Below are 24,814 nucleotides of genomic sequence, written 5' to 3' on the forward strand. Positions count from 1 at the left end.
TGGTTAAGGATTGACCGTGCAATGCTGTTTGCCCAGGTTGATGATAGGATGTTCTTGAGGAGTGTTGGAGAGCATGGGTCTCCAGGAGAGCCTGACGGGCGGCTTTGCACTAGGAGCATGTGGAACTCCAGATGTGAGATGGGGGAGAAAGAGGAGAAGGTTGGCATCAGGAGAGAATTGGAACTGGGGATGACTGGAGTGCAGGGAGGGGGCAGTCTTGCTATTTTAGAGAGAATGGCACTGTGGCTACGATAGCAGCATTGCATACAGCTTGGAAGATAGGTGGGAAAGAGGTTGAGCAGCCTGGCAATTGAATTCAGATATATGATTCTGTGCAATTCCTTGTTTGGGTAGCGAGAATTCAAGATTTGGTTCCCAAAGTATTTTATTGGGGGGCGGGGTTCGAATTTCTTACCGGTAGGCCCTTGTCAGGCTTGCAAGGGAGGTCTTGTTTTGTGTGGATGGGGTTAGTTCTCCAAGTCTGTTCCAGTCGGTGCTTGAGAGTTTGATGGATTTGAGGTGGGTGCTGTACCTTTTAGGGGTGGGGCCTGGTCTCTGAGAAATCTGTTTAGTTGGAACGAGGGCGTGAGCACGCGGGATAGCCAGTGATCGAAGAGTTTGATGGGGGAGAGCCTTTCTGGAGAGAGAGTACTGGGAGTGAGTTGATGAGTGAATTGGCTAGAACCGGCATGATGATGCCATTATTCGTTAGTGGGGTACAGAGGATGGTGGTTGGTGAGGACGGGACATGGACGTGGGAGGGGACAAGAGGTGAGGTAAGCAAGGAGAAGAAGATTGCTGAGTGATCAGTCCAGATTAGGGGGCGGGGAGGGAAAGTGGATATGGGGTTAGTGGTGCAGAAAACCACACTGAGGATGTAGCCTGCAGTATGAGTAGGAAGTGCAATGAGTTGTGTCAGGTTGAGAGCTTCTAGGCTATCTGTCAGGGAGCGGGTCATAGGGTTTGATGGGGAGCCCAACCAGATGTTGAAGTCCCCTAGTATGGTGAGAGCAGAAAGCTGGATGAAGGTAGTTGATGCAATAGGTTCCTAGTTGTCTGCAAACCAGGTCTCAGTGATGAAGATGATATCAGGGTTTTAGTCTGAGATAAAGTTAAAGATGTTAAATTTGTTTTTAGAGACTGACCTGGCATTCATGAGTATGCAAGAGAGCAGTTTCGATTTCCAGTGGGGGGGTGTTCCTCGTAACAGTGGGGGCCAGTGTGTGTTATTGGAGATGAAAAGTGAGCTGGAAGGCCGAAAGGCAAAAGGTGAGCTGGAAGGCATGGGCTTGCAAGTGAGTATTACCCAATTTGATTGAATTTTATTGATCGAATGGTACATCTGACCGAATTCGGCCTGTACCATGTGATCGATTTATTACAATCCAATTGGGTAATAAATACCAAACATGGGGAGCGGAGTTTCTGGGGTGTCTCCTGCTCTCCATGTTTGGTATTTTAGGCCTTGGGGAGGGTTGCAGGGGTTTCCATTTCCTGAAGATTGGGGGCAAGGGACGGAAAAGGAGAAAAGGGCACCCTGTAGCATCAGATCCGCCTGTGTTAAAGGGACCAAACTGACTCTGCAGGGTCAAGAGAGGCAGCAGCCATGCAAAAGGTAAGTGGGAGGGTATGGGGGGTGTATTGGGGGTGGGGGAACAAATATTTGCAGGGTTGCGTTGTTGTAGGACAAATGAGTGCAGGGAGAGGGGTGGAAGCAGGGGAAGGGATGGGATGCCCAGAGGAGGGATTGGCAGGTTGGCAAATGGGTTAAGGAGGGCCATAGAACTAGTAGAGGGTTGGGGGCGTGTGGTGAGATTTGGGAGCTGTAGATAGGGGGCAAGGATTGCAATCTAGGGTGGAGCAGGAGAGAAGCGAGGTGGGGTCTGCGGTAGCTGAGGCCATGGTCCTTTTGTGTTGTTCATGTGGCCCACAGGGTGTGGGAGAGAGTGGGGGGGCGTTGTTGAGATTGGTCTATTGGCCAGGGTGGCCCTTGCTGCACTTAGCGATGGGAAGTGTGAGCTGGAGGGGAGATTGGGAGGATATGCGGGAGATGAGGGAGTAGGGACTAATTGGTAGGGGGCTGGGAGTGAATGGGTGGGAAGGGCTGGGCAGGAGAGATGGGGGAGAGGCTGGAGGCGGTCAATGTTTTCAACTCTAGCTCGCCACCGTGCAGCTCTGGCTTAGGAGGAGCGAGATCTGCGTTGAGGTTGGATGAATGGGGGGAGGGGCAGTTGGAAACTGAAGTGTGGCTTGTTGAAGTAAGAGTGTTGAAGGGGGAGGTAAGGGCTGCTTGTAAGGAAGCGGGAGGGGTGTGCTAGTTGGGGGAGAGGGTGGAGGTTGGCTGAGTAGGACATCAATAGGCTTTCTGGAGCACCAGTGTTCCACTCTGATTTGGCCGGAGTGAGGTATGGAGTCTATCGTTTGGGCAAGATGTACCTGGATTCAAAATTCACGTAGGTCGGAAAGTGCACCTACATTAAAGGAGGTTTAGGGGGGAAATGTACCTAGATTTAAAAGACACAGTAGGAGAAATGAACCTAGAATCCAACTCACAGTATTTGCAAAAAACACCTAGGATTTAAAAGCGCACAGCAGGAGAAATGCACTGAGATTTAAAGGACACTCCTAGATTTTGAAGAATACTGCAGGCGAAAAATGCACCTAGGTTTAAAAGAACACACCTAGATTTAAAAGAGCACAGCATGGGAGAAATGCATCTGGATTTAAAAGAACACACCTAGATTTAAAAGAGCACAGCAAGGAAAAATTCACCTAGATTTAAAAGAGCACAGCTGGATTTAAAAGATCACATCCAGGGAAAAATGCATCTAGATTTAAAAGAACACAGCAAGGGAAAATTCACCTAGATTTAAAAGAACACAGCAGTGAAAAATGTACCTAGATTTAAAGAGCACACCTATATTTGAAGAGCACAGCAGAGGTACAATGTGCATAGATTTAAAAGCACACACCTAGATTTAAAACAACACAGCAAGGGAAAATGCACCTAGATTTAAAATAACGTGCCTAGATTTAGAAGAAACAGGAAGGGAAAATGCGCCTTGATTTGAAAGAACACACCTGGATTTAAAAGAGCACAGCAGGGGGATGATGCACCTAGATTTAAGACAATTGAGACAGGAGGCAATTACTAAATATTGCCCTCTCTCTGAACTGTGGACATGGGACCTTATTTTCAGCACATGAGTTTTGTGGACAGCTCTCTGTAATGCCTTCAGTCAATGATTGAGTTGAATAATGTGACAGTTCTTCTTTGTGTCCTTCCATTATCAGTCCATATTGCTGAGTTGTATGCGGAGGCCGGGTGCAAAGTGGCCATTCTAATTGCTATATTCTCCGTTTGAGGATTGCAGGCTATGTGATGTTAGAGCAGATTGGGATTTTGTAGGCTTGCTAAAATTTAATCAAATGTATTTTAAAGTATTAACCTTAGACCACGCTCATGTGGGTGGGATTGGGCCTCTTCCCGCACAGGTGTATTTCAGGTGGCTCTTTGTTCTTGGATTTTAATGGATCTTTTTCAATAACAGCCACCACGTGTTAATACCCTGGTCATCTATGTTGTCAAGCTCACTAGAGGCATGAGAAGAAAAACGAGTGTTGGCCAAGTTAAAACAAAACACTATTTTTACCATGTAAATTTTACAATAATGTATTTGTTACCTACCCCTACAATATAGGATTGGCCAAAATAAACAAATAGTGTCTGCATTGAACTAAATTGTTAGTATGTTTCTTCTCCTTGGTTGGGCAGAACTCTGGGATTACGTATATAAGAGAATGTGTCTCTCATAAAAGTAAGGGCCAGCAACACCATTTTTTCCAGTGCTTAGTAAATCAGACTGAGTATCCCCCAGAAAATCAACATAATAATAAATCATGAGCTCACAGTGCTGAGTTTTAAGGGGTTTCCACAGTCTATTTCTCAATTTCCACACCCTTGGGATCTCTTCTCCTGAGGTTTCAGTCGTTTATATAAGGTTCTTATGGCCTGGTTCCCACAGTTCTCTGGGTCTTTTCTCCTTGTTTCTCAGTCTCGGGTGTTGGTTGTGTACATAGAGCCTGCCAGTGAATTCTCACTAGATTTCCTACTTCAACCCTCTTTGTCAGAATCCTGTTCTTCCAACCACCTGCTACAATCCCTCTTTCCTCCATGGTGTCTCACCTTAAGTTTCATTCCCACAAAGATCTTTTGTATGTTAGTTTTCTAGGGGAAAAACTTTTTGTCTTCGGGACTACAACTTTCTCTTCACAAAATTCCCCTCTATGCCTCTCTATACTAGCTCCTCACCTAGTCATTTACTGGTCTTAGTTTCCAGCTCTTCACTTTCTTCCAGTTATTCCTGGAGGTTACCCAAGGTTTCTTGCCCACTATTTTCTGATTGCTCCTCTTTCAGCTTCTGGAAGTTTCTCCTCCCCCCCACCTCCTCTATCCACTCTACTACACTTTCTTAAACATCCTATTTCTTTCTTATCCATCTCTTATGACTATATTCTTGCACGTAATGCCTCTGCTACTCTCCACCTTCTTCACTCTTTCTGGGACCCCCTTTACCCTTTGGGGCCCCTCTGGTACAAATTCTCAGATATGGAAATTCTCTTCCACCTCTTCGAACTTCTTTGAACCTTTGAGCACCATTATGGTCCCCAAATTCACTCCTTACTCTCTCTTCACCACGTTGGGCACCTTCTTCACCCCTTTGGGCACTTTCCTCACAAACACAAAGGTTTCCCAACTCTCCCCAACGTCTGCAATATTATAGACCTTCCTTTCTCCAACCTCATATGTCCTTCTTGTCTCAGCCCACTGGGTCTCTTGACTCGGCATCATTTGGGTATACCCATACCCAGCATCCTAAGTCCTCCCTGCATCCCTCTGTCTCCTCCTTACCACAGCCTTCTGAGTCTCCCTGACAACATCCTATTTCCTCCTCGTCCGAGCCTCCAGGCACTCTGCTCCTGCCTCCTAGTTTCCTCAGGCTCCCAGGGCTTCGCTCTATTCTTCTGCCTTCAACTACTTCTCCAGCATTTTCTCTTCCTATCTCCACACAGCACTGCACAAGCTCCTCCTCCTACCTCCACCACATACTGACTGAGTCCTTGAGGTGACTTTGGTCCCTTTTTCCACCGATGCTCTGGTAGAATGTGAATCAGGTGTGGTAGATGTGTATAGGGAACTTGGGGATCTTAGTTCTCTGAGACTGGATGGGTCTGGACTGCAGCTTTGAGAACCATGTCTATCATACTGAAGATCACAAGTCCCTCTTTCTGTTTATTCCACTGACATAGAGAATACGTAATTGTCTCTTGGATCCCTTGGTCAAGGCCATCTCTCCCTCTTTCGGTCGATTGAGGGTCAGATTCAGCACCAACGGGAGGGTAGTTGAGTGGACAGGCGCTGCCAGCTCTGCGGGAATGCTGTTAAAGGGGCCAGAGTAGCTACATTTATCCTGTGACAAAATGCCCCTTGACAACCAACCCCACCATCCACCAACATGATCAGGCAGGGCACTTAATCGTATCACCAAATGTAGACTTCCCAATTCCAAAACAAGCCCTTTCTATTTAGCTATATAAATGAGCTAGATTGTGTATATGGTTGATTTTACTGCATTTATTAGCCACAAAAAGTGGGGTGAGGCACCCGGCACCACTCCTTCCTCCCCTCACCACCTTCCTACATACTTCCCATCTATTTTTGTTTGGTGAAATAAAGCGGCTAAACATGGTGCAAAAAACATTTGTCAAAATTGCCATTCAGCAAAAGTCGGCAATACCATGTACATCACCTCTAAAAATAAAATACAGTGAAAATCATTAAACCTTTTCAATACATTTTCAATTCAAATGTATATATGTTGTCAAATATATAACAGCAAGTTGAATATAAGTGTGTGTGTGTACAATCTTTTTTCTAATCGCCGATTAAGCAGAAATGCTTACCCTGTGTGAGGTTTCAAACACGCTTCATTGTATACTTTTTTAAGACTAAGCCATAATACATTTTATTGATCCTTTATAAATAGTTGTATTTATTTCAGTATACTAACAAACCTGTAGTAACATTATACTGTTTCTACACGGTATAACTGTGCAGATACTTTTGCCAAATAATCATCTTCCACCCAAACATTTCAGTCGACCAAAGCTCATAAAGATGGAGCACCAGAAATGATGGTGAAAAAAAAGTATTGTTGCTAAAATATTCAGAAACATTTTCAAAATCAGAGTGAGCAATGATCAGTTCAGACTGATCTCCACTGCTCATCATAAAGCAGCGAAGAAGAAACCATAGAGATTGCTAATTCCTGCTGTGTACCAGTTGTTTGAAATAGCCCAAGTACTCAGGTATTCTTTGTAACTGTCGTGAATAATTTTGGACTTGGAAATAGATAAAAAATAACTGTAATTGATCTTGTGGGGCCCACCACCAAGCCTGCATACTGATCTTTGTGTGGTATTTTTACAATTTGCAACTAAGGCTTTGAAGGTTTTATGTACGCGTGGAAATTAATTAGATGTACAATTTGCCAGCAAGGGCTCCCTAAAGCAGCTGCTTCATTTGTTCCGGAAGTAGATGGTAAATGAATGCTGCACAAATGATTCTCAGCCAGAAATTGGAATTGGCATTCAAGCTGTTAAATCTTCATTACATCAGTTATAAATAGCATGTTTTAATGAATGCTGATGCCTTCTTTATTATTAATTTTTTTATTTTTTTACATTTGTAATGCGCACAAAGCAGCCCTTGGGCATCGTGGCGCTGTTGCATCCATAACTTGGCTTAGTTACAGGAATAAGATGAGAGTGAAGTAGAGGACATAATACAGGTGGTTCAAGGTAACATAGAACCATAACAAACAGTGGTGGTTCGTGGTTACATTGAATCTCTTCAACAGTGAACAGTAGGGGGAGTGCAGCAAAGACAGTGACAGAAATAAGAGGGGTGACATAGCACATAACCAGGTTATGAGGACGAGAGAGACAAGGGGCCAGCAGGGCTAATTGAAGAGAGTGGTTTTGAGGTCTTTCCGGAGGCCGCGAGAGAGTCTGATTCCTGAGGGTGATATGAAAAGAATTCCAGAGTTTGGGCGCAAGGATGGGGAAGCTGGCACCTCCTGCTTTGTCCCTTTTGACGGTGGGTATGGTCAACTGGTTGGTGTAATAGGTTATTTTGGGCCTGGTTTAGTTATTGATGACAATTTTGTCTGAGAGATAGGAGGGGGCTTTGAGTGCGAGACATTTGTGTGTTATGGACATAGTTTTAAAAGTAATGCGCTCTTTGATGGAAAGCAATGGGCCTCGCGCCTGGCCTGGGAGATATGCTCTCTTTTGGGAATGTTTAATGCAGCTCTAAGCACGTTATTTTGAATAATTTGGAGTCGATGCAGGTTATTAGATGATGTTCCAGCAAAGAGTACGTTGCAATACTCGAGTTTAGCGCCAATGATGGCCCTGGCTATAGAGAGGCAGTTTTGTTTGGATAGGTAGGGCCTAACTGAATTAATGAGTTTCGTTGTGAATGCCGCAGAGGAGGCAATGGCACTGACTTGAGGAGTCATAGATAGTGTAGAATCGAGGTAGATCCCCAGCGTCCTCATTGAATGTGAGACGAAATAGTAGTGTTGTCTACTAAAAAGATGCTGTATTGTTTGTCCAATTTACTGAGCATTTCCCTGGTGCCAACAATGAGGATTTCTGTTTTATCCCCATTGAGGCATAGGCCGTTTGCTGCCATCCACACTTGGATGGTGGAGTATACCAGATGCAATGTCATGGCGTCTTGTTGGTAATCGCCAGAGAAAGGAAGGAGGACTTACGTGTTGTCAGCATAGTTTGTATAAGTTATGCCGCGAGCGTCTAGTTTGTCAAATAGCGATTTGGGGAACGAGTTGTAAAGAGTGGGCGAAGTGCAGGAGCCTTGGCGGACACCGCAGTGTATGGTGGTGGGCGTTGCGCAAGCCTGGTCAGAAAATACTTTCATATCTCTCCCTTCAAGGAAGGAGGTGACCAAGGTGGTGGCTTGGGTGGTGAATTGTGCTGACTTAGTGAGGTGTCTTCAGAGGATCTTGTGGTCCACAAGATTGAATGCCGTAGATAGATCAAGAAGGCGAAGAAGCGCAGGTTTGCCTTCATCCATTATCTCAGTTTTTTAAGTCCAATAGGGCAGTTTCCGTCCCATGACCCAGGCGAAATCCCAATTGCCTCTTACCTAGAATGCCGTTGGAATCAAGGAAGTGCTGGATTTGGGTATAGGCTGCTTTATCTAGAATTTATAGCAAAAACGGTACAGTGGTTATGGGACAGTAGTTGTTAGGTGAGGAGGGGTCTAGAGTTGGCTTTTTAAGGAGTGGGCGAACCCAGGGTTCTTTTTGGCATGGTGGGACGATGCTGAGGCAAAGGAGGCATTAATGAATGCTGTCAGGAACTCGCGCAAGGGTTTCTGCGCATTCTTTGACTAATTTGGCTGGACAGATGTCCCCTTTACAGTTGGTTAATTTTAGATGTTTGAGTAGAGCCACAACTTCAGTTTCTGAGACATCCGTGAAGGGGAAAATATTGTTATCCTGGTCAGGAATAACTTCGGTGGGGGAGTAGTGGAGGTCAGATTTGTTAAGAGCTTCATGGTGGCCTTGAATTTTAGCCTGCAAAAGGTCCATTTTTTTCAGCATGACAGGTTGGATCCCTGAACACCAGGCTTCATTTTTATCGGTATCTTGGAGATTGGTGGCAGGAGAGGCTAGTTCTCTGAATATGGTGAACAATTTTTTAGATTCAGATGTGGCATTAGAGATTCTGGTGTTATATGAGTTTGCTTTGGCTGTGATAATGGCTTTTATTGCATTGGTTTGAAAGTTTAAATTCTTCTTTTAGGGATTCTTGTGGATTGTATTGCCATTTAGTGAGTGCTTTACATTTGAGAGTGCAGAATTCTAGGGGCTCAGGGGTGAACCATGAGTTAGCATGTCTAAAGGTTTTAGCTTTTTTTAGTTCAAGTGGTGCTTTAGTGTCAATGGCTAGTTCGAGGGTGGTGTGTATTTCTTCTAGAATAACTGGGTCTTTTGAAAATGGAGGCTTGAAACAAAACCTTAAAAAAAGGTAGTAGATTGACTTTGGTGAGTTAACGTGCACTCCTGGCGAGCTAGGGTGGAATAGGAGTGTTATGCTTGGAGGTAGGGGAACAGGGGACGGTGAAAAGGAAGAGGTGGTGGTCAGTCCAGGGGCATGGGGTGTTCAAGCTGATGGCGGCAGTGCAGTTGAGGACTGCCACCCACTCTAGGGTGCGTCTTTTGGAGTGTGTGGGTTCAGTGACCCCTTGCAAAAATCCAAAATCTTGAGGTTTCCTGCTAATAGATGGAGTAGGCTTTCTTGAAATTCAGTGGCAGGCCTGGAGGTCTGTAGATGGTAAGGATTGTGATCGTGCAATAAGGAGAGAGGGAGAGTTTTTTTGCCAAGGAGTCTTCATTCCCAGCTAGATTGGCGTTTACTTGTCTGATGGGTATGGAGTCCTTGGCAATGATGGATACTCCTCCCCCTTTCATCTGCGGTTGGTCGTGGCGGTAAATGGTGTACCCTGGTGGCAGAGCTAAGGCATGACTGCTAAACTGATGTTGGGGCTTGCTAAATCACACTATTCTCATACTGTAGCACACGTTGATTAGCAAGCAGTTGATATCTTCTAACAAATAGTCAGAGACCCGGACAATCCTAGAGTTGTTGTCCCCGGAAAGGAATGTCCATGGGGAATGAGCAACCCGAGGATCCCTCTGGGTCCTTGGGTAATGGCCAATGGGGGAGCCGCCAACAGAGGGGTTGTCAACTTGGAGGCTGTCGATTGATTGGCCAAAAAGGACACCCCGCCTAGACCGCCCAGATCTCCCAACCAATTAAGATACTCTCTTGGAATATAGCAGGCCGTGCCAAACACCTCAACTATAATGAGTGGCTCGACTTTTTACATTCATATGATATTGTAGCATTCCAAGAGACATGGGCTATGGAGGAGGTAATCATCCAGGGCTACGAGATCTATGAGGTAAACGCCGGAAAAGACCCAAAAGGGAGACCCTTTGTTGGGCTGGCACTTGGTCTCAAGGCTGCCCTTAATTGGGAAGCTAGGCAACTGACCACAGGGTCCGACAATTTACAGCTAGTGGAATTATTCATACCCAATCAGGAATCGTCTTTGTTGTTTAACATGTATAGCAGGCTGAAGGTCACCACCAGTATAAAAGCAGTGCTGGCTTTGTGTGATACAGTGGATCGATTGGGGCTGTCCAATAAGGGACCATCATTTAGTATGGCCCTTGGCGATTTTAACACCCCCTTGGAAATCTGCAGATTGCTGGAATGCTTGTGGGATGATGAAGACGAGACCTGGTCTATCCCTGATGTAAGGGCAAACACTTCTGGGAGAACCCACCCAAAGACCTTTGGGGTGGTAAGAGGACTTCACAATATCAGCCTATGGTGTTGCAATGATGGTTTTCCAACCGATTTGCCAGCAACGGACACCTACCTTGGACCAAAAGTTTCATCAAGAATAGATTACTCCCTGGTCTCGGGTAAAGATTGGCACAGGGTTGTGGGCTTTGAGGTCCTTGACCGATGGGAAAGCCACCACAAATCGATCACGCTTTTTCCTCACAAATCCCACTGTCTCACCGTCTAGTGATAGACCGAACTACTGGCACTGTATGCTACGGCCACGCTGGATGACCGATTAGATGGGCAAACATTAACTTGGACCTTTTGGGGCAAATGCTCTATCATAGAGTCCTGATCCAAATTGAAGCATTCTGCAATCCTAGCACCAGCACTAGAGATATATGCTTGAATTATGCAGTGCTGCAGGAGGCATTGGAGTTTCTGCTATCTGCCCCAGCCAAACGAACCAGGAAAGGGTCCAAGAAGTGGGTGACTTGGTTTGATAAGGATTGTCTATTAGCTAAAAGGGCCTTAATTGCATACACGAGAGGGGTCAGCCAGGTGGACAGGAATTCTCTCCAGTGCATGAGTAAATCTTACAAGTTACTACTAACTGCTAAAAAGAAACGGCACATGCAGGAGAGGAGCAGGAGAGGTGGTCACTTATCCAAGAGTGTGCCAAGGCCAAGGATGGTGTAGGCTTCTAGAGGTTGATAACCAACTCTGATCTAAAAGTTGACGTTAAGGTACCAGAATGCATAAACCCGACTAGGTGGCGCAACCATTTTGAGACCCTGTATAGTGACCACCATATGCCCAACCAACTTACCCCTCTGATAGTACCCCACCCAGTTGCATTCGCACCTAGAGACCACACAAACCAGCTAAATATTTCAATTGATGAGGTGGCAAAGACCATTAGAGTGCAGAAAGGTGGCAAAGCACCAGGCTCTGATTCTGATAGGGTTACGGTTGATTTGTATAAAAGTGAAACGGCAGTCTGGGCACCAGTGCTTACTAGGGTATTCAACACTGTCCTGTCCTAGGGCCGGGCCCCGGAGACTTGGACAATGGCAGTGGTTGTCCCCATATTCAAAAAGGGGAAGGGGAACAGGGTGGATCCTAGCAACTACCGACCCATATCGCTGTTGGACGCGACAGGAAAAACCTTTGCAAAGTTAATCCTGCAGCATCTAACGGCGTAGGTGGAGGAGACTAACCAGCTAAGCCACCTCCAGGCCGGGTTCCAAGTCAGAAAAAGCACTGTCGACCAAAGCTTCAGGTACTATTTAATTATCCAGAAACATCTAAGGATAACAAAGACCACCCTGTATGGGGTCTTTATCGACCTAAAAGCAGTGTTTGACAGTTTCCCTAGAGAAAAACTGCTACGCCCCATCAAGCTCCTCTACGAAAACAACAACAAGGCAGTTGTTGGTTGGGGTGCGAAGAAACAGATCAGTTCAGGGTGGCTAGAGGGGTTAGGCAGAGATGCACGTTGGCACCCATTTTATTCTACCTATTTATTCATTCGAAAAATTGTGAAACTCCAGGAGGAAAACGTGGACCCCCTAGGATGGCGAGCGAACGTATTTGCGGATGACGCTGTCCTTTTGTCCACTACCCCAATGGGCTTGCGGCATGCTTCTAGCACGTTTGAAAGCAAGTGCGCCAACCTCGGATTAGAAATCAATGCTTCAAACACGAAGGCTATGGTCTTTTCAGCAAAAACTGCAAGCTGAAAACCCTTAAATTTACAGAAAAACTGTAGTATGTTAGAACAGGTGAACTGGTACAACTAGCTGTGGATCCAATTCTCAAAGGAGCGCCGGTGGGAAAATTAGTTGATTAAAGCCAACACTGTACTAGAAAAATCAAAGCCTACTATGCAGGACATGATAGGGGGGCGTTGGGCCCAGTTTTGGACCTCTGTCAGGCACAGGCAAAGGCAGTAGCGATATACGCGCCAGAGGTCTGGAGCTATGTGGATACCTCAGCCATGAGAATAACAGAAAAAATATTTCTGAAAGCCATCCTGTCGCTTCCCCAAAGCACCCCAACTAGCTACTCTCGAATGGAATGTAACCGTCCCACCAATTGATGAGGAGCTCGCAATAAGACCAGTTTTTTATTGGGTTAAGATTTGGGGTAGCCGGAAACTAGAGGAACACTGACAGACCTTGATAAATGTGTTGTCCCTGAGTGGCAGTTGCATGTTAAATACTGGCTGGCTTCAGAGGTCGAAGTGGGCGGCAGCGGTCGGGAGCAGTGCTCCTATACTTTTTATTTTTCAGTTTCACTGTTCCTATACTTTTATTTTAAAAAGGAACCCTTCTGGAACGTTATAGTTTTAAAATAAAAGTGTAGGAAGAAGTTGAAGCTTGCACACTGCACTGAACATTCCCTTAAATAATAGGTGTGTTTGTTTGGGGGTATGGATTGTGGTAGGGTGCTTAGCAATGGGGTTTGAGAAGAGTGGGGCTGACCGGCAGGGAACCTCGCTCCACTACTTCTTTTTGTACACTTCGACCACTGGCTGGCTCTCTCTTTATTGGCAAAGCCCTCGCCAGATGGAGCATAATGCAAAAAAAAGAGTAAAGGATGTTTTTAGAAGATACAAAGGGCATAAGAGCCAGGACCACAACAATCACTTTGGACACGGGGCCCGGCATACCTTGCCATGAAAGAGTCCGAGGGGTTCGAAAATTATCTGAATACCCTTAAACCAGCATTCGCTCGGGCACTTTACATGAGGTTACGCCTGGGATCGTTGAAATTACAACACTAAAAAGTGGGCTGCGACAGAACATTCACTGTGTCTAATGTGCGAGAATGGGGCAGAAACAATGGTGCATTTTCTATTGTTCTGTGAGTCATTGAAAGACCTTAGAACAATATACCTGATACCCCTATTTAGACAGTGTGGTGCTCAAATTGTTAGCAAAGCCATTCGCCTATTTAAGGAGACTACGGATTTGAATCTCGTTCATTTTGTCCCTAAGTATATTCACAGAGCATGGTTAAGGAGGAGCAGGGCCATTGTGGCTAGCCTGTGAAGGTTTATGAAATAGATGAACCTCTATACTTGGGATTTATCGGGATTTTGGTCGAAAAAATGTTGCACCGTATGCCATACCCTTTTATCTTATCATACGTATTTTAGAACTCATGAATTGATGATCATTTTTATTAATATGTATTGTTGGGATGTTGTGTGATTATTTACTGTTGTGATACTAACCGATAATCGGCTTATGCCGAATAAAGGTTATTTTGACTGAAATAGTTATATATACCATGTATACATGTATTCTATTTCAGAGTGTTACAGCCCTACTTTTTTTGGCCCGGTATTAAATGAGATTTTTAGCCGTTATACTGTCTTTTGTTCATCATTTGCAGTCTGAGTTACTGTGAATTAAAGGTGTGTTGCAGCATTGATGATGCCATGTTGGAAGGGACAGAGATCAGAAAGCATTTTATGAACCTTTGTAGCAGGCTGCAATTGATGTAACATTTTTGAAGTGTTTAATCTTCCAGCACAGGCTAACAGCTCATGTACAGCTTGCCTTTCCTTTCAGCTCAAAAAATGTATGGCTATAAATGCAAATGGCTATGCAATGTTTGTTTTCTAATGTAGCTAGTTGTTTTTTGTTCCCAGGTTTCCATGCAATGCCACAGCTGTAGAAATCTCTCATGGATAGAAAAATGAGCCCTAGAGAGGGTGTGGTGGCAGCGAAACTCGCACTCTAATAAACATTCTAAATGTGTCTCCTCTGCAGGACCCCAGAGATGCTGATGTCAAAACATTTTCAGAGATGGCCCTAGATGCTGTGGACATTGCATTTGGCATCACAAACAATGATGAGCTTTTCCAGAAGTATGGCGTGTCTGGAGACAGCATTGTATTATTTAAAAAGGTAAGAAGATTCATACAGGGGGAGGCAGCAATGGTGTCACTTCATCATTACACATATGAGTGTTGAGAGAAGAACGCTGAGTGTAACAGGGTAACAGAGACAACATTGAGTGGGTACCCGTTGGTATTAACTATTTTTAGTGTCATGAACTTTAAAAAGTGCAAATGATGCATAATTAGAAATGGGAGAGGTGCATAACAAACCCCATGCTGTGAGCATTCTGTTCCAGAATGGTCCATGCTGACAGAGCATGGGTCACCAGGACTTCAGTGGGCACTTAACTCCATGCGTCACTCCTTACTCTGCTGGCACACATTATTTCTATGTGTACTGCACGTAGTCTTTCTTGATTTTCCATTCACGTGTGAAGCAATAAATACATGTATGGTGCCTAGTGGCTCCCAGTGTGTATGTTGTAGTTTCCTCTGAAGCTGGATTGGCACGGGATTGGGCTTCGTCCTAATTTAGCCACGTGCTACTTTTGAGTTTGGTGTGAAAATCACTGTTGTGGCCTCGCGTAGGCCGCTTCGTACAGCAGTGGCGCCGAAATAAAGACGCAGCACACATAGCGAATGCACACAAGTCTTAACTTTATTATAACTCAACAGGAACTTCCCAAGCCATGCCCTCCCACGTCACTTCCCTTTCCCAACCTCCCGCCTCCCCCTGTCTCGGAACATACGTCAACGTGACCTCTCCCCCCATTTTAAACAGTCTCTTGGCTTTTATGACAGGTTAATGTCCAAACGTGGATAACTAGGCCATTTCCTCGATGAGGCGGCAAGGCTTGTTTCAAGCTCTATGCAGCCACGAGTCACTCTGTTCGGGAGGGCTGCTCCCGCTTCTGTCGTCCACCTGGTTCTCCTGATCTGAGCCGCCAGTGTTTTCCTGATCTCCTTGATAAGGATCATCCAATATATAATCAATAGGGATAGCTACTCTGCCACTTAACCGTCTTGACTCTGATGAGGGAATTCTCTTAAAGTGAAATGGTGGAACCTCCTGATCATTGGGCGGTGACCATGGATCCCTTCTTTGCTGTGATGTGCAAGGGCTCTTCATGAAAGAGGGAGGTGTGTTTTGTGCCTTTGGATGTTTCACGGCCACCACGTCTCCCACCTCCATCTGAAGTTCTTGTGTCCCTCCTGGTTTGTCTGCATAGACTTTCATACGTTCTTTGGCAGCACCATTGTGCTCTCTTACTTCTTTGACTACATCCGGTCGACTGTCGACTGTCCTAGTTTGGATTATCCTTGTCTTGATATCCCTTCCAAACATTATCTCGGCTGCAGTTTTCCTGATGGTGCTATGTGAAGTGCTCCTGTAGTCCCGCAGCATCTGATGTAGTTCATAGGGTTGTCCAGTGAGCTTGGCGATCTGTAACACTCTCTTCAAGTTGGCCATGAATCTTTCGATCATGCCGTTTGCTTGAGGTCATAGGGGAGTGATCTTCCGATGGTGGAATTCCATGAATTCCACGAATTGTGTGAAGTGGTGTCCATTGAATGGGGGTCCATTATCTCTCTTTAGCACCTTGGGGATCACGTATGCTGTAAAAATGTAATCCAGTACAGATATAACAAGCTGGGCTGCCGTTGATGAGACTAGCTGCGCTTCAGGGTATCTGGAATACTCATCCATGATTGCTAGCACATACTTTCCCCCCTTCAATGGGTCCGGAGAAGTCGGCCGCAACGGCCTCCCACACCTGTTCAGGAAGGGCTGACATGTTTAGTGGTTCTGGGTGTCTATTGAGAGTGATGAGGCTACAGAGAGGCCATAATGTCAGTGCCTCCTCCACCATAGAGTCGAGATACAGAAACCAGACCTTCTGGCGCAGCATACGCTTGGTGGATACCATCCCTCGATGGCTCTCGTGCGCAAGTTCAATAATCCTTTTCCGCAGCGTGGTGGGAATCACCAATTAGCAGTCTTTTAGTAGTAAGTGATCATCGGAGAGCGCCAGTTCTTCTTTGACCTGTAGCAATCGCTCTACTTCTGAGTGTATGGCATTCCCCCTGCCCTCCCTCTCTCTTTGGCTCTTCTCCAGAGGCCTGAGCTTCACAAATGATTTGAGAGGCTGTGTCATTTTTTACTTCCCGGGCTATCTGCTCGGTATCCATTCCCTCTGGTGCGGCTTGATGAGTAAGATAACAAAGATATCTATCCGCCACGGATGGTTCTGGGGCCCTGCCATCGGCCAGCATTGCGCTGCATGCGGAGAGGAGGGTCACTTCAAATCGGTGTGCAGGCTCCCCCGAGAGAAAGGAAGGGAGAGGGCCACAGAAATGCCAATGAGAAACAAGGGGAGGGCCACACCACCGACCCATACACACCCTAGCACCACATTGCAACGCCCGCAGTGCCATGTGAACCCAGACCAAAGAGAGAGGGATTTGGGGGAAGAAAGGCAGAGACAGGACAGAAGAGAGCACAGAAGATACGTCACGCGCATGAGACCCGAACGCAGATCCAGGCGCCACATACGGTTGCTAGTTGAACAATCCCCATCAGATTCAGACCTTAGCTCATCAGGAAGTGATCAAAGAAAGAAAACATATCTATATTAGCTGGCCAATCTTGCAGCCACAGAACACAGCCCAACCCTCATTATCAAATTGAACAAACGGCCAACAGAATTTCTCATCGACACCGGGGCCACGGTAAATGTGGTGAGTGAAAGAGTCTTCAGCAAGCTGCCTAAAAGGCCACAACTAAGCCCAACAACAGTAGACATTTATGCATATGGAGCTAATGCACCCCTCACATGCCTAGGACAATTTGAAGCTCTGTGCCGCTACAATGGTCACGGAGAGCAGTTACCCATACACGTCCTAGCCACAGAGACAGAGAGTGGCTGTGTCCTCAGCTTCAAGGCGGCCGTCGACATGGGGCTCATACACATACTATATAACATCATGGTTCACAAATGCATTGACCCCATCGAGATGATCAACAACCTATATCCCAGCCCATTCAAGGGGATCGGAAGACTAAAAAACAGACAGGTGAAATTCCACATAGATGACTCGTTACACCCTATATCCCAACACTCTAGAGGCATCCCTGTCAACATTAAAAAAAAGTAGAAGATGAATTACATAAACTGCTGGAGCAGGACATAATAGAGCCTGCCACGGGCCCAGGCACCTGGGTATCGCCGATAGGACCTGTCCCCAAAAAAGGGTCCGAAGCCGTCCGGCTGTGCGTCAACATGAGACAACCCAATCAGGCAATACTGAGAGAGAGGCACATGGCCCCACGCATAACCAACATGAGCCACCTATTGAACGGGGCCAAGGTGTTCTCCAAATTAGACTTAAAGAAAGGATACCATCAGCTCGTGCTGAGCCCTGAAAGCAGAAATATCACAACATTTGTCACGCACCTGGGATTGTTCTGCTACAAAAGGCTAAGCTTCGGTGTGTCCTCCGCGGCAGAAATATTTCAAGCAGAAGTACATAACGTGATAAAGCATATTCCGAACTGCCTCAATTATAGCAATGATATCCTGGTATTTGGAATGGATGTCCACAGGCACGATGAAGCCCTCCCAAAGATATGCAAGTCATTGGAAGCTGCCAACCTCACACTAAATCATGACAAATGCAAATTCGGAAAGCACATTGCGTTTCTTCTGGCCCATTTTCTAGGAGTGCAGCATGACACCCGACCCAGAAAAAGTTGCAGCATTAAATGAAACGACACCCCCCTCCAACGTGTCAGAAATGAGATCCTCCCTGGGCCTCGCCAGCTACTACACACATTACATTAAGGACTTTGCCACAGTGAGTGAACCTTTGAGAGCGCTGACCAAGCAGGAGGCCACGTTCAATTGGACGGAAAACTGTCAAAAGGTGTTTGAAATCATCCGTGAACGGGTTGCAAAGGCTGAGAACATGTCATATTATGATCCCATCCTTGTCGCCAGTGTTGTGGACTCGCGTAGGCCGCTTCGTTCGGCAGTGGCACCAAAATAAAGACGCAGCACACAGAGCTAATGCACACACATCTAAACTTTATTGTAACTCAACAGGAACTTCCCAAGCCCGGCCCTCCCACGTCTCTTCCCTTTCCGAACCTCCCGCCTCCCCCTGTCCCGGAACATACGTCAATGTGACAATGACTAGTTTTTACAGTATCTGGAAGTCAAGCCTACTACATTTTTTGGTAAATGGTGCATCAATCATAGCACATTATTTATTTTATTATCTGTGTAGTCGTACTTCCATTTTTTATGTATGAACACAGCTTGTTTTTCAGGGTGCGCTTGCAGATATATTCATGGGAGAGCTTGTGGAATGTTGGTGTGCGTGTGAGGTAAGCTGTGTACCCATACTTATACCTGCAACTATAATAAAGCGTCCCTTTTGTAAACCTTCTCAGATCTAGCCTGTTTCCTGTCTAAGCCTCCACAACCTACCTGAAAGACAGGTTACTTCATGCGTGTCACCCACCTTATTTGGGTTGCTCTTGGAGGCGTTTTGCCCTTGTATCCTGGACCAGGGGCAACAAAGAGAAATTCAGACGTTCTGAAAAAAATAGTTCTGCCCAATAATAATATCAGGACAGCTCAACCCAGATCCACCAATTGATCAGCAGAACCCAATGAATCCCCCAGAGCCACGCGGGACGTAATACATTCCCATTACAAATAAAAAGAGCAAATGACACTGGTAACAAATGAAGGGAAATGGCAGAGAACCACACCCTTTGGAAGAAATCACAGGTAAGGTTCACAATGGAGCACACACCTTAGCCAACTGGTTATTCTCATTCACACTGAAAAGTGTTGGAAAGACGGAGCTCACATTTGAGAACTGGGAAGTTTACTGATCATTCTCCCAATTCTTAGATTCATTCCTTGCTTTCTGGAGTAATCTTTTGAAAGAAGTACAGGAGAGGATGAGATGGAGATAATTTTGAAAGTTTTATCCTGAACTAACTGTTCACCGTCTTTAGGTCCAATACATGTCCACATTACCATGAGGGATTCTGCACTAAAAGTAGAATTTAGTAAAACCTTGCCCCCTGCCCCTCTCCACCAATGTAACCGGGCACATTTAACTGCTGATAAATTACATTATGATTAATATGCATTTTTATGGATTTGTCGATCTTTCTCCCTTTGGTCCCAAGTTTTGTCATGGCACTCCATCGCAAGGGACCACACCTCCTACACATATTATGAATGGTCATTAATTGATTGCATTTCTTGGGCCCCACCAAACGTTTTCAGGTACTGCACACAAATATTATTTTTGACTTCTTAGAATCTCCTTTGACTCCTTACCCACTTGAAACACTGGTTGTAAATGTGGCACATGTGAGTTTTATTTTCACTAACTATGACAACACATCACTGTTTACTGTGTCAACTAAGTCTTCTGAACTCTATCAGCCGTCCATCCCACCCACCCTCAGCTGGGACCTGTAGAAATCTAGCCATGACTGGGTCAGGGATAGGCTGCTGCTGTAAGGGGCATTTCCATTCCAACAAGTACATTGAAGCGAGACGAGCAGCGCAGGAGCAGAGATCAGAAAACTACACTCTGAACATGCCGCCTCCCCGAAGCAGACTGCGAGATGCAGAGAACATCAGGGGTGGCATGATAACCTGTGGCCCTAGCCCAGAAGAAAGATTAAGCAGGACAAAGGGAAGGTATATCAGGTGCAATTATGCAAAGCACTGGGGTCTGGCTGGCCTCTGGGCTTATCTTTGTACAGGAGATGGGAAGGCAGGGAGAGATGGTGTTGCCTGGGTGCTGAATGTCAACAGATGCTTCGTGCACTGAGAACAACAGAGATGCAGAGGGAGTCAGAAACGAAGACAACCCAGAGGTGCATGGGGAAGAATGATGCACTACGCATGGAAGAGTGGAATGCAGGAGAGACATATGTTGACAAAAGGTGCAGTAGAAGAGACGATGGTATGTGAGAAAGTGAGTTGCAGGAAGTGGTCAAAGTAAGGAAATAGATGAGTAATGAGAAAGCGGTGCATGGGGTGTTAGCGGTGCCATTAAAAGGTGCAAGGAGGGAGATGGGTTTTGCCAGAGTGTAGGTATGTAAGCTGAAAGTAATGTAGGGGATTGGAGGTGACGGTACAGGGTAAAATGAGTTAGTCAGAGAGGTACTCAGCAAGTGAGGAAAGAAGTGATGGAGGTAGAGCGAGGAAGTTGTAAGACGAAGAGAGCTAGGGTTTGAATGAGGGATGTGCTCAGGAGGACAGCACTGACAAATAAATGTGAGAGGCATGTGCTGAGAAGAAAATAAGAGGGATTAATAGAGGGAAACATGTATTGCTGCTGGACAAGGTGGTAATAATAATTTACTAATAGAGAGATCTTATTATTAGTATGGTACAAAGTACTTGTATATAAATTACATTAAAATGATGATTTGACAGCAACATTTAGTTCACAATGCTTACAATTTTCACTCACAGTGCAATACCCGTCTAATTATGCTTTATCTAGCATAACATGGCACCAGGACACCGAAGGCTGTAGGTTCCACGGGATCACTGTACCTGACATATGAGGCTTTAATTGACATCAGATAGAAATCTTTGAGCATTTGAATGTGCCATTGCATATGATGGCAGATTTTAAGGCATGGGAAACTATGCCTAACATAAAAGGATTATACTTAGATTGTGAGATTATTATAATTGAGAAAAGCTAGCAGGCACTGTTCATATGGGGGAATACTTGTACATGAAGGTGGCGCCCCTATCAAGTGATGGTTCCAGTGGGCATGTTCTGACCTGACCATTTCATATCAAGACATCATGCTGGGTAAAATATGGTTGGTAACTCAACCATTTTGTCTATTTTAGTAACTATTAGTTATTTTTGTATTTTATACATGTTGTAGTTTTTCAAATCCAGTAATATCACACTGTGTGCTGTAATTAACTACAAATGGCACACAACATTTGTTGTGACATCAATGAGGTCAAATGTCATCTGATGTCGCTGACTGTGAAGATTCCACTAGCGAAGGCTCCATTATTTGAGCAGGTAGAGAGGGGATAATGGGCAACCTTGGCCGGTTACTCTGGAGATCAGAATGTAGGATGAATTGTGGCCATTAATGCAGATTTTAGTTTTAGGAGATTTAAATCAGTCCAGAAATAGAGTAACAAAGCTAAGGCTGAATCCAAACGTGCAGAGCATTTTGGCAATAAAGTTCCAATCCACACGGTCAAAAGCCTCACTAGCGTCCACCACCAGTAAGGAAAAGGGATCTTGTGCCTTCTCCCAATCTCAATAATAGCCCTTCTGACATTATCAATCGTGCTGCGGTTCATAATTGGTGCCAGTGTCCTTCAGTAGATCTTAGCATCTGTATTGAGGAAAGAGAATGGGCGGTAAGGTTCACAAAGTGTGGGATCCTTTTTCGGTTTGATGATAAGGGACATCATAGCTTCCTGCATGGATTCGGAAACCACTTGTGTATGAGCGTGATAGAAATAAAATATCATATCATATCATATCCTTGACTCTTGCGGCAGGGACGTCATTTCACCAAAATGCCAGGGGCAGTGGAAGTGACATCACCCGACCCTTTACCTCTGATGACATCACAGGGAGTGATGTCATTTGACCCCACCCCGAAGTGTCATCACGCAAAGCCATGAAACACGACCGTACACCCCTTGACAAAACAGGAAGTGTTATCACATAGCATTGTTCCCAAGTACACTACAAAAAATATGGTTACGATATCACTGTAATGTGATATACATTTCATAAAAGAATTGATCAGCATATGTATCGTTACTATCAGTGTCTATAGGCCTATATTACCAAATTATTGGGAATGCAAGCAGACGTCCAAGGCCAAATGATAATGATGTGTTATTATATAGTGTTTATGCTTAAGCGCTTTATATAGAACAAATATACATACTATATCACCCAACTTGGGTTGTGTTGGTGCTCATTTATTACCTCAGATGGATGAAAGGCTGAGTTGGCCTTGCTGGGATTCGAAACCTGCAAGCTGCAGATCTCACACACACATCGCAACAGTGAGAGCTGAACCCACTGAGCTATCTTACTGGCTCTAACTATCTTACCGGCTATAGTAAAATGAGCAATTACATGTCTGAATGTTCTCAAAGTCAAAAAGCAAATAACACTCTGTAGTTGATACCATTAAACTGGTAACTGAGATTTAACAGCAGGCAGGTCTGCTGCAAAGTTGACCACATGTCAAGCCTGCGTGGATCTACTTTTCAGGCTTCAGAGGTTGGAAAAATACATACCATTGGGAGGGTTCATAATAGTGCATTAAAGGTATCCCGACCTAGAGACACTTTACGACAAAGCCTTAATTGTGGCACAATGACATCAAGGGCCACTTTATGTGCTATGCTCAAACAATTCTACACAAAATTTTAGACACAAGGATGTTGTCAAGTGACCAAGGACACCGAGATGGAATGTCTTGTGATGATCGTAACAGAGACAACCACAGAAAATAAATGCTACAACTGCAACTTGCAAAAAACAAAATACATAGGCCCTCATTACGACCCTGGCGGAAAGGGGAAAACGATGGCGGAAATGCAATACCGCCATCGAAAAGCGCTCGGTGCGACTATGACCCGTCACCGCAAAGTACGAAGCCATTAGCGACACCGTAGTGAACGCCAACGCTAACTGCACTAAGCACGCGCGCGCGCACCATGCCAAACCGCAAACACCACCATGGTGCAACGGTACGGCAATTCCGACCCTAGCGGACATGTACCTAACGCCATCAGGCATGGCGGAATGGACCATTCCGCCATGGCTAGAAATACGGCATCGTGAACCAACCGTAAATGGCCCACTGAGTGCCTGTACTCCACTCCCTGGCCACATTGCACAACTCCTGGCAGGCGCAATGTACTCACACCATGCAACCAGTGAAATCTACAATTCACCCATGCATGCCAACGTAGAAATGCATGCAGGTGTTCGAAGCGCCCCGTGAGTGGGCATCCATGTACGGCATTTCACCATAGCCGTACTGATGCAGCACAGGCATGTGAAGGTACAAGACATCAAAATGGAAATCAAGAACACATGACACAAAACAACAGTAGTCCCCCATCGCTTGCCACCAGCGCAAGGCAACATCCAAAACAGCATCCTGAGGGGGATTGCACCAGACCTGTACTCTTGCCAGTAAACAAACCAACCATCAGCAGAAGCATGTACCACACAAGTTGGCAGAGTGACTGAGCAGCCAGGCACATCCCAAGAGGGGCCGATGGGAGCTGCAGGGCACAGATGGCATGAATACAGAAGCTATTCCAATGGACATGACCCCAGTCCCCCTCCAACAAACGCACGCAAACACAGGCACCTGTGACCAGCCACATTCTGAACATCCCATCATACCATCAATCGACCTGGCTGACAGGCACCAGTCGGCCAAAAGCCAATCCCCCGCCCCTGAACAGCACATCATGTAAACAGTCACAATGGCAGCCCCTATCCGTGACCACACTGTGCTACGTAGGCAAAAGCGGCCAGTACTGTACCACACAACTCAACTCAGAAGGCGGAACACAATGCAGATCATCTCGCAATACATACCGCCACAAATCGAAAATCGCCACATCACCTGCAAAGAATAACGCAACACGCCAAATATCGGAATACAATTTAAATGCACATCCAAATGACAAAGGCCTCACAGCAATTTGTAAAATAACACCAAAACATCCATCATCACCGAGGGCTGCATCTGCAATAATTGACCAGCTTCCACTTGTGTGACGCCCTGTACCATCATGGCACACAGGGCCAACATCAACGTTCCAAAAGGCAACATGGAAGCGGCAAGAACCGCAGGTCCGTCCCATGAGGCAGGCACTAGTCCAGCTGAAAGGCCGAAATGTTGCACCTAGCCACCAGAACAGCGTAAGGGCATGTGGCCCATTGGCGATCGTCCCATAAGATCGTAATGCTGCTCCACTGATTCACCCGAAGCTGCAGGTGTCGAGAGTAAAAACCATCTGGAGGAGTGGCGTACAGATGGCATCTGCAATAGGGCAGGAGATACCTGTCACCAAAATGAAACACAAATTAACCGATTGCACTACATGACACATGATGCATCACTATCTTCATTCAACACACCAAATCCACACCCATATGCATGCTAGGCCACTCCAAAGGAATATACACACCCCTAAATCAGTATCGATACATAACGAAACCAATCGAGGTTAATACACCATTGGCAACGTCGGTTACTGTGCATGCGTCCGTCAAGATAGAACCCATGACATGGGATTAGTAACGTGCCTAGACACAAGTGTATGAAGGCGCGTCGAGACAGGGAGGATCCGACAAGGGCAGATAGACGTAAGTCCCACTATGGCAGCCTTGCATCACATAGCGCAGGGGAAGGGGATTGAATCAAAAAACACATGTACATGGCAG

At 45.6% G+C, this 24,814-nt stretch overlaps 1 protein-coding gene across 1 annotated transcript in view; it reads left to right on the forward strand.

Annotated features, from left to right (window-relative positions):
- Window positions 1–24,814, forward strand: part of PDIA2 (protein disulfide isomerase family A member 2) — a 771,139-nt gene that overhangs the window by 139,197 nt on the left and 607,128 nt on the right. Inside the window, exon 4 of the mRNA XM_069646771.1 lies at window positions 14,232–14,369. Within this exon, the coding sequence (XP_069502872.1) occupies window positions 14,232–14,369 (138 nt within the window). The remainder of the gene's footprint in view (window positions 1–14,231; window positions 14,370–24,814) is intronic.

Source organism: Ambystoma mexicanum, chromosome 2q (genome assembly GCF_040938575.1).
Source record: "Ambystoma mexicanum isolate Mex_15411 chromosome 2q, UKY_AmexF1_1, whole genome shotgun sequence".
In the NCBI taxonomy this organism is placed as follows: domain Eukaryota; kingdom Metazoa; phylum Chordata; class Amphibia; order Caudata; family Ambystomatidae; genus Ambystoma; species Ambystoma mexicanum.